Genomic DNA, 10,575 nt, shown 5'->3' with positions numbered 1-10,575 from the left:
TGCTAGAACGCGCCAATAGGATCTCACTAACTCGTTATTGGCCCTGCCCACCACCTTGCTTGTTCTGCCCACTATGAACCATTTGAAACGACAGGCTGTGGTTTATCTTGGTTTAGGGATACAAATCTTTGCTTATACTGCCCTTCCTCCTCGTATGTCTTATTAAAGAGACAGGAAATGTATTTATACAACAAGCTGCTGTGCCTCTTCTGTACAAAATTAGGATGCCTGTATTTAGTAGATCTACAGGTCGTCTTCATATGTTTTAAAATTTGTCCATATTTCAGACGTAAAATTGTTGATGCTTCCATAAATAACATTTTTGTGGAAACCAAGATGAAAAGTAGATCTCAAACTTCACATGTTGTGTAAAGTTGCGACTTCATGAAAAAAAATATATATAAAAGTAGCCTACTATTTAATCTATAAATATTTGCATTTATTTTAGCTACATCATCCTGTATTATTCTGTCATCATATGACAGCTGTATGCAGATATTGTCATCGTGAAGACAGTGTGACTGTGTGATGTTGTCCACTTATTGGTTCAAAATATGTTGAGGATTTATTTGGGTCTGTCGGTTTGTTGAATGTGGATGTATTATTTTTAATGGCCCAACTATTCATGAGCTCATCAGGCGCTCGTGGCTTCAGATCAGTGTTATCCAATCAGAGGTCGATATGGGAGTGCGGCGCGTACCCTACTGAGACGTTATTGGCTGTACGTTCGCAGGCATTTGTTATTTGGGCGGAGTTGTTGTTAATATAGAACCTTTTATTCGTTATATCGTACACATCTGGTCCAAGAGTTTTCCCATAGGTCCTAGAAGTTGGTGAGTAGCCTACGAAATTATATTTTAGACAGACCTATTGAAATTCAAAGTCTGCTTATAATGCTTATGTTATTTTTCCGTCTATGATCCTCGACATTATGCATTATCTATTGTCCATATGAGTTATGGCTTTTTCTGGAGGTGCGTTATGGCAGCGTTAGGCAATTTGTTATCAATTGTTTTGTGAGAGCCTCTATCTAACGTCTATTTATTCATTCGATCCGTTGTCTACATTTCGTACATAATTATTGACAATACCATTTCAGGGACTTGCGGGTATGTATTCAATAATCGGGTGTAAAAGCAGCTGACGCTTGTTGTAGGCCTATCAGTCATTTTAAGTAACGTTAAAAGGGTGGAGAATGAAGTCTATGCTTTTTTATGAAACTCACCTTCTACTTACTTCAATCAGTCTTGTATACAAAATTATTTGAGTGGTCTATGTGAATGTGTGACAGCCGTCACTCTGCCGAAAGTGTTGTTGTCAACTACGTACAAAAGGTGTTCCCCTCAGCATTATCGTTGTATCTGTATGTTGGATTTTGTCCAAAAACGTTTCAGCTGACATAACATGACCCAGAGACCTGCTATTACTATCCCTGTGTGTCTGCTTTACCACTTCTGTGGATTATTACAGTACATGTGTAGGCCCTACCTCTGATGTATGGTATAATTATATAATATATGCCATTTAGCAGACACTTTTAACCAAAGCGACGAAGTAATGCATGCATACATGTTTATATTAATGGAGGGGATGAGCAACATTAGAAGTAGTTTAATAATGGGGGTGAAAAAGTTTGTTTGGTTCTATGGTGTCTTTGAGCCCATGTAGTAATCAAATGCAGTTATGGTGTTATTAAAGTGTACTTACACATTTTTCCAGTGTGTTTGATATGTTTGAACATTTGCATTAGATTTGCTAACATACACAACGGTGTTGTGCTAAAACCTCTCATTGTAGAATTATCATGCTCATGTCTATTCATAAACTTTAGAATTGTGCATGTGTCAAACAGACACACTGTAGGCCTTACCACACTGGGACCAAAAGATTTGTGACATTTTGATCTGTATTATACAACATCCTGTGTGCATCAAATAGTAGCCATCTGGCTTGTCATTATCACTCTTGGACACACCCCATGCAGCCTTGTGTAATCGACTTTTGATCCTTAAGGTTTACTAATAATATTTAACCATGTATCATGTACAGCACCATCACATAATGTTTTAGGTCAGGTCCTCAAAGGCCATCAGATGTCCTTTGATATCCCACATTACCTTATTGGCTATAAGGTACAGTCGGTCTGTTATGTCTTGGTCACTACCACGACTCTCTACTCTCTTTCTCTGTTTCTCTAGAGATGTCTTCTGCAGTGGCCATGGAGGCCACCCGGAGGCGCCAGAGGCTCAGCTCTAACTGGGGGGTGTCTGAGACAACAGAGGAACCTGCAGGGCAGTGGGGAAGAGCATGGTAAGATGAAGCTGACCTACTGTAGGCCTATAGTCATTAATGCTCTACTCGGGTAACTGGGTTCACATGTAACTATGTTCACTGTCTGTTGGTTCAGGACTGATTATGATACGATATACTTAAAGCTGCAATCCTTAATGGTGAAACTGACACATCTGTTTGCAACAATGTAGTTACTGCAAAGAGCAGCAGCACATGTATTGCGATTTCTTGTACACTCCCCACCTCTGCTTCATCAAAGAAAAACAAAACCGGCTTTGGGCAGACAGTGGCGCTGTTTCCCCAACTGCGGATTCCATCTTTAATCTCCATTTATATGGAAATTAATTTTGTGAAATCAGCATACAAATACCTAATTCAGAAAACACTGGAAATGTCATAGTTAATGCACATATATGCACAGTCCCTGTGGCCTACTGTCTGACCATTGGACCTACATCTGTCCTATGTCCCACTGTTCAGGCTGTCGGAATGAAACTTGCCCTGCTCCTATTCTTGCTGAACAGTGGGACCTTATATTTCTTTGGGGAGGGCAGCTGCTCTAAAATATTGGGCAAGATTGTGTGTGGGGACCTGCTTAATCTTCAGTAGACAGAGGTAGTATGAAAAGGAAGTAAAGTATTTGACTGGGGAAAATTAACAACCAGTTTGAATCAGTTCACAAGCTTCCATCACCCACACATTATATTTCCATTATATGTCTATTCCAGGTTTCAATGGGTTATGGGTCACTGCCACTGAAATAAGTTAAAAGGTGACAGTGACAAGGAAAAGTATGTGAACCCTTTGGAATGATCTGGATTTCTGCATAAATTGGTCATAAAATTAGATCTGATCTTCAACTAACACAGCCTGCTTAAACTAATAACACACAAATTCTTGTATTTCTCTTGTCTCTATTGAATACAGAATTTAAACATTCACAGTGCATGTTGGAAAAAGTATGTGAACCCCTAGACTAATGACTTCTCCAAAAGCTAATTGGAGTCAGGAGTCAGCTAACCTGGAGTACAATCATTGGGACGAGATTGGAGATGTTGGTTAGAGCTGCCCTGCCCTATAAAAAACACTCACAAAATTTTAGTTTGCTATTCACAAGAAGCATTGCCTGGTGTGAACCATGCCTCGCACAAAAGAGATCTCAGAAGACCCAAAATTAAGAAGTGTTGACTTGCATGAAGCTGGAAAGGGTTACACAAGTATCTCTAAAAGCCTTGATGTTCATCAGTCCACGGTTTGACAAAATGTCTAAAAATTGAGAAAGTTCAGCACTGTTGCTACTCTCCCTAGGAGTTGCCATCCTGCAAAAGCACAGCGCAGAATGCTCAATGAGGTTAAGAAGAATCCTAGAGTGTCAGCTAAAGACTTACAGAAATCTCTGGAACATGCTAACATCTCTGACGAGTCTACGATACGTAAAACATGAAACAAGAATGATGTTCACGGAAGGACACCACAGAAGAAGCCACTGCTGTCCAAAAAAAAACATTGCTGCACGTCTGAAGTTTGCAAAAGTGCACCTGGATGTTCCATAACGCAACTGGCAAAATATTCTGTGGACAGATTAAACTAAAGTTGAGTTGCTTGGAAGGAACACACAACATTGTGTGGAGAAAAAAAGGCACAGCACACCAACATCAAAACCTTATCCCAACTGTAAAGTATGGTGGAGGGAGCATCATGGTTTGGAGATGCTTTTCTGCCTCAGGGCCTGGACAGCTTGCTATCATCGACGGAAAAGTGATTTCCCAAGTTTATCAAGACATTTTGCAGGAGAATGTAAGGCTATTTGTCCGCCAATTGAAGCTCAACAGAAGTTGGGTGATGCAACAGGACAACGACCCAAAACACAGAAGTAAATCAACAACAGAATGGCTTCAACAGTCGAAAATACACCTTCTGGAGTGGCCCAGTCAGAGTCCTGACCTCAACCCGATTGAGACGCTGTGGCATGACCCCAAGAGAGCGGCTCACACCAGAAATCCCAATAATATTTCTGAACTGGAACAGTTTTGTAAAGAGGAATGGTCCAAAATTCCTCCTGTTGTGCAGGTCTGATCCGCAACTACAGAAAACGTTTGGTTGAGGTTATTGCTGCCTAAGGAAGTTTAACCAGTTATTAAATCCAAGGATTCACATGCATTTTCTACCCTGCACTGTGAATGTTTACACGGTGTGTTCAAGAAAGACATGAAAACGTGTAATTGTTTGTGTGTTATTAGTTTAAGCAGACTGTTTGTTTGTCTATTGTTGAGAAATGTTGTCACATTTTATGACCCATTTATGCAGAAGTCCAGGTCATTCCAAATGGTTCACATACTTTTTCTTGCCACTGTACATGTTTTTGCTATTGTAGCCCTTATACAAAGCTCAGGTTAGCGAATGGATTCACTACGGAATTATTTAAAAAAGGAAAAACTAGGCTCTCAGGATTTATGTTGATTTGTGCTGTACATAGACAGCACAGTAGGCTTGTGGCACCTTCATTGGGGAGGATGGGTTCGTGGTAATGGCTGGAGCAGAATAAGTGGCATGGTATTTTGATGCTATTCTATTCACTCCGTTCCGACCATTATTACGAGCCATCCTCCCCTCTGCAGCCTCCACTGATGGACAGTCACTACATGGACAGACAGTCACTGAAATGTTGGACTATATCATTCTTGTCATATAATCAGTGGTTTTCAAATGAGCCTGTAAGATAAACTGGTCATGCTTATCTTTAAAAGTGAACTCTAGCAAAGTTGGCAGTACACCACAAGGCAAAGTCCTCGGCCCATAGTGTTTATGTTGGATTAGATCTACAGCCTAATAATAACAACTCTCAAATAAATTACAGTAGGCTATCAAGTGTTTTTTACATTTTTTTTATTGACATTTTTTTACAGATTTTTTTTTAGGAATGATGAATTATTATAAATGCTCCAATTATTATGCATTTTCACCATTACAACTCTGTATGTTATTTCCCCCATCTCCTCCACACCTACCATTCTGTTAGGGAGGTGGACTGGTTCTCTCTGAGCGCTGTGATCCTGCTGCTGTGCACAGCCCCCTTCCTTGTGTTCTTCTTCGTCATGGTGTGTGACCAATACCAGTGCTCGGTCAGCCAGCCCCTGGTAGAGCTCTACAGTGGAGAGGCCACCCTGCGCTCCATCTGGGAAAAGGCCCCCTCCTTCACCTGGACCGCTGCTCAGATCTACACCGTCTGGGTCTCTTTCCAGGTAAGGCCATAGGTAGGGCCGTGTGTGTAAATTACATTTTATTATGGTTTATTGCATCAGAATATTTCAACGATGGGAGTTCTGTGGAATGACACTGTTTCTCCATCAGGTGGTGCTCTACATGTGTGTTCCTGATATCACTCATAAGTTCCTGCCTGGCTATGCTGGTGGGGTTCAGGATGGAGCTCGCACCCCAGCAGGTAAGGCACCTGAGAAGAGAACATTTACATTTTTGGAGATTTCTTGCATGAAGGATTGGTTTCTATTAATATTTACAGATATTTTATGTGCACAATAGTGTTGAGTATTGTTGATTGCAAACACTTGGCTCTTTTCTACCCGGGAGAACTACTGCCCCCTCTCATTGAAGCCACAGAAGTTCAAGCCTGACCACGGTACTGCAGGCATTGTTTTCAGAAAACATGATCCCCCATTGTAGTGAATGAAAAAAGGGAAATCGTAGTGTAAATTCCCCCCAAAAATCTAGACCGTTAATGGTACCAATAATAGCTTCTAATACACAAGATTTATGTCCTTGAATAGATAATTTTAAAAAAATCACACACAGACAAAGTTATAAGGATCATTTATCTGCTAATGGTAGCCTACAGTAGCCTCCCGGGTGGCGCAGTGGTTAAGGGTGCTGGGTTCGCGCCCAGGCTCTGGGCTTGGCCGGTAGGGATGTCCTTGTCTCATCACGCACCAGTGACTCCTGTGGCGGGCCGGGCGCAGTGCGCGCTAACCAAGGTTGCCAGGTGCACGGTGTTTCCTCCGTCACATTGGTGCGGCTGGCTTCCGGGTTGTATGCGCGCTGTGTTAAGAAGCAGTACGGCTGGTTGGGTTGTGTATCGGAGGACGCATGACTTTCAACCTTCGTCTCTCCCGAGCCCGTACGGGAGTTGTAGCGATGAGACAAGATAGTAGCTACTAAAACAATTGGATACCACGAAATTGGGGAGAAAAAGGGGTAAAATTCAAAACAAAAAAATGGTAGCCTACAGTACCCCGATCGACCTTCAACCTGATTTACTCAATGAGAGAGGGCAGCACCTAGCTAGCCTGCAACGCCACTTCCAGGAGTAGCTCAAACTGCGCACGTTGTCTCCATGAGACGCCATCTGAAACAACTTAATTTGGCTTCAATGAGCTATTGAGTCTTCACATAGGAATGAATAGTGTCACGTGATCGATGGCTTTGTCCATTCATATATGCAGTCATTGGTTTCACCCCACATTGTTTGTTCTCTCCTAGGCCTCATAAACAAGTATGAGATCAACGGTTTACAGTCGTGGCTAATCACCCATGCCCTATGGTATGCCAACGCTCAATACTTCCACTGGTTTTCCCCCACCATAATCTTCGACAACTGGATCCCACTGCTGTGGTGCACCAACATACTGGGCTATGTTGTGTCCACCTTTGCCTTTGTCAAGGCCTACCTCTTCCCCACCAATGCCGAGGACTGGTGAGGACTAGATGCGTCCAATAATATGTTATATTTCATTCAAACTTGTCACTTTGGGCCTATTTCATCTGAATTGCCTTTATCATTTTCCAGCAAATTCACAGGCAACGTCTTCTATAACTACATGATGGGCATTGAGTTCAATCCCCGCATCGGGAAATGGTTCGACTTCAAGCTCTTCTTCAACGGGAGACCTGGTATTGTTGCCTGGACTCTAATCAACCTCTCCTATGCAGCCAAACAGCAGGAGCTCTATGGCTATGTGACTAACTCTATGATCCTGGTTAATGTGCTGCAGGTGAGACACTCCTCTCCCTTTACCACTAGATGGCAGTGTATGTTAGCGAGTGACCTAGCTAAACTAGACCTTAGAGTGGTAGCTTTGACTGAACCAGCAAGCTTTACCTCCAATGAATGGCTACTAATGTAATAGCTACTCCTACAGGCAATCTATGTTCTCGACTTCTTCTGGAATGAGGCATGGTACCTGAAGACGATTGACATCTGCCATGACCACTTTGGCTGGTACCTGGGCTGGGGAGACTGTGTGTGGCTGCCCTTCCTCTACACGCTGCAGGTAAGTCACATCATCGTAAAAAAAACAACTAGTCAGACACCCAACACAGAAGCCACTGCAAAAATGTGAATAGGTCATGGAAATTGTAGTTGAGTTGATGCGCTTCGATTATACACCCTGAGTTAAATGTAGCTGTTATGGAGTCTTTCTTGTTTTCTGTTCAACTGCCAAGACATCATACTGTATGTTTGGCATCATGTCTCTTTCTACAGGGCCTGTACCTGGTGTACAACCCAGTCCAGCTCTCCACAGCCCATGCTGCTGCTGTCCTCCTCTTGGGTCTGGTGGGTTACTACGTCTTCCGCTCCACCAACCACCAGAAGGACCTGTTCCGCCGTACCGAGGGGAAGTGCTCCGTCTGGGGCAAGAAGCCCACCTTCATTGAGTGTGCCTACCGCTCGGGTGACGGCGGCCTGCACCACAGCAAGCTCATGACCTCCGGCTTCTGGGGCGTGGCACGCCACCTCAACTACACGGGCGACCTGATGGGCTCGCTGGCCTACTGTGCAGCCTGCGGCTTCGGCCACATTCATCCCTACTTCTACATCGTCTACATGACCATCCTGCTGGTGCACCGCTGTGTGAGAGACGAGCATCGCTGCAGCAGCAAGTACGGCAAAGACTGGAAGCGCTACACGGATGCAGTTCCCTATCGCCTGCTGCCTGGGATCTTCTAGAGTCGAGTCAGAGGTTGAAGGAATCCCTGCATCCTGAAAGAAGTTTGACAGAAGAAGGAGATGTGTGTTAAATGGACGGTTCATATTCCATGGGAAAGAGGTTGATGACATTTTGAGCAAAATGTGTGTGTGTGTGTGTGTGCCGTGGTGTCTTTGGATCTCCATGTGTGTTTCCATGTTTCTCTGTATGAAAATATATAGTACTCAGAGTGAGATCTTCACTTGTAGTCAGACTGCCAGCTTTGTGCTCTAAGAAGCAACCCTCAGGTACTCTCAGAACTTCTCTCACTGCTGCCTAGGAGCATTTCTCCATAAATGTTGGTACTATGGTACATAGACACTATGAGAAACTCAGAAATGGATTTCTAATTCAAATCTGTATTGAAGTGTGAACACCACATAAATATACCGTAGCAGTTAGTTGCCATGGGTAAAGTAACTACAGCTACAAGTGAGCAATAATCTAGATGTTTTTGTTTTTGTTGACAATGCACTGTCTGACAAATGTGTCTTCTACTTTGGGATCGGTACAACATTAAATGATGCTAGCAGCAGACTAGTAGATTATGTTCAAGAAGCAGTTACAACCATACAATGATTGTTCCTGCGTAAATTCATTTGTCTTTATGCCTGTCAATATGTTTGAGGTACCTGTTATTTTAAAGTTTTGTGCTAATAGTGCTTTTACTTTATCCAACAGTGTTTTTTGCCATTTGATTTTAGGTGTTTTCCTTTTTTACCTTATCTGCCTTTCCTAAAGTGATAACTTAGAAAAGTAAATAAACCTAACAATCTGATTTCTTTACTTTGATTCCAATCAATTCATATGTATTTTGTGAGTGGAGGAAATGACAATGACGGAGGTGTCATTGCATCATCACAGAGTTGTTCCTGTGCTTTGAAGGGTGCTGACACGGCCTTAGAGAGGTCAACATTTCCTCCTGCTGTGACTGAAGAGGTTGATCAGGCCTCCTGTCCCTCATGCTGGCCTGCCTGACCCCTAACCCCTTCAGATCGCCACAGCTGCCAGGAAAAGAGTTAAACAAACACAGACGGTTGGAGCTGGATGTGAGGCTAATGTTAGGCTCTGACAGACAAGAGGAGGGAGTGGGAGGATGTGGATGCGGTGGATGGTGGAAAGACCCCTGGAGTGGGTATGACAGGGATCACTCACTGGTAGTGGTGGTGGTTGTACTAACGTCAAGAGTGCACTCTTCACTTCCATTGACTATTTTCTTCCTCTTTGTTCTTATGTCTCCCTAATCCTCATATTTCTATCCCTCTCTTCCCTCAAATCTGACATTCAGCAGCAGGTGGCAGAAGAACACCGGTTCTAGGGGATATAAAACAATCAAAGAGCGTTGGTGAGTCATTGTAAGTACATTTTATATATTTATAGTTGATAAAGATCTTAAAGAATTTGATGTTAGAATAGCCTGAACATAGAGAATTATTTATTTATTTTTACCATTGAAGTCTATGGCCCCTTTTTTTCCCCCCATTGAAATGTATTGGGAGCTCATTTTCAAAAGTAGAAATGCTATCAAAAACGTTTTCTCAGACAATCTAAGTTGGGGCCGTCTGTACGTTTTGGAAATTGGTTTCGTGTTCATAGAGAAAATCGCTTAGGCTTTAGAGCGGGCTAAAGTCATCAAATTATAATAATAGGAGTATGTAAGAAATCAAGAGCTTCAGCAAGCACACCTAATGATGAACATCTCCTCAACATGAACTTTAAAGACAACACAAAAGATCCAAATGATTCACCCAGACACACGTATCTTTACTCATTATTCACACAGACTTAGACAAATAAACACAGAGCGCTCTTCTACTCCCTGTTCAGTCGTTCACATACACACATACTCAATCACCTCTCCCATCGCTTTTCACACCGACACAAATAAACAAACACTGGACCCTAACGTCCTATCCACAGAAACACTACACGACTACTCCCAATCCTCAAACTACACAACATACAGAGACATTCACACACCAATGACCAATGGTGATAACCAAGGGGGAGAAGGGGGTATTTCTCATTCAAATAAACGGTCCATTACACAATGTAAGCACTTGCCCAGAGACTGTACCACACCACTGATAAGATGCTCCACAAGAACAATAATGGACGTAAGTCAGTTAAGGTAATGGAATATGCATCGATTTCCCCTGTCTTTATTCAGAGTGAACCCAATGTACAGCAAATTCATTACATTGTCTAACATAGAATAAAATTGCTTTTCTTTTTTAAATGAATGCCACTTAGAGGATGACTGAACTGAAGAAGAAGAGACAAAGCCATGACAGCGGATTGA

General features: G+C 42.5%; 1 protein-coding gene across 1 annotated transcript; it reads left to right on the top strand.

Moving 5' to 3' along the window:
- Window positions 1-690: 690 nt before the first annotated feature.
- LOC110506398 (7-dehydrocholesterol reductase) lies at window positions 691-9,051 on the top strand. The gene is made up of 8 exons (XM_021585986.2): window positions 691-833; window positions 2,199-2,310; window positions 5,312-5,534; window positions 5,644-5,734; window positions 6,787-7,000; window positions 7,094-7,298; window positions 7,446-7,577; window positions 7,790-9,051. Exons 2-8 carry the CDS (start codon window positions 2,201-2,203, stop codon window positions 8,252-8,254), a joined length of 1,440 nt encoding a protein of 479 aa, XP_021441661.2. The 5' UTR covers window positions 691-833; window positions 2,199-2,200; the 3' UTR covers window positions 8,255-9,051.
- The last annotated feature ends 1,524 nt before the right edge of the window (window positions 9,052-10,575 follow it).

Source organism: Oncorhynchus mykiss, chromosome 26 (assembly GCF_013265735.2).
Source record: "Oncorhynchus mykiss isolate Arlee chromosome 26, USDA_OmykA_1.1, whole genome shotgun sequence".
In the NCBI taxonomy this organism is placed as follows: domain Eukaryota; kingdom Metazoa; phylum Chordata; class Actinopteri; order Salmoniformes; family Salmonidae; genus Oncorhynchus; species Oncorhynchus mykiss.
Note: the sequence above shows the minus strand (reverse complement) of the source record. Positions and strands in the feature narration are given on the sequence as shown.

What these genes read in the sequence shown, in the direction of transcription:
- LOC110506398 (XM_021585986.2), top strand. Translation starts at nt 2,201, where the DNA reads ATGTCTTCTGCAGTGGCCATGGAGGCCACCCGGAGGCGCCAGAGGCTC. An exon ending in TCCTGGTTAATGTGCTGCAG is followed by an intron (nt 7,299 to 7,445) that starts GTGAGACACTCC and finishes CTACTCCTACAG; the next exon opens with GCAATCTATGTTCTCGACTT. An exon ending in CCTTCCTCTACACGCTGCAG is followed by an intron (nt 7,578 to 7,789) that starts GTAAGTCACATC and finishes CTCTTTCTACAG; the next exon opens with GGCCTGTACCTGGTGTACAA.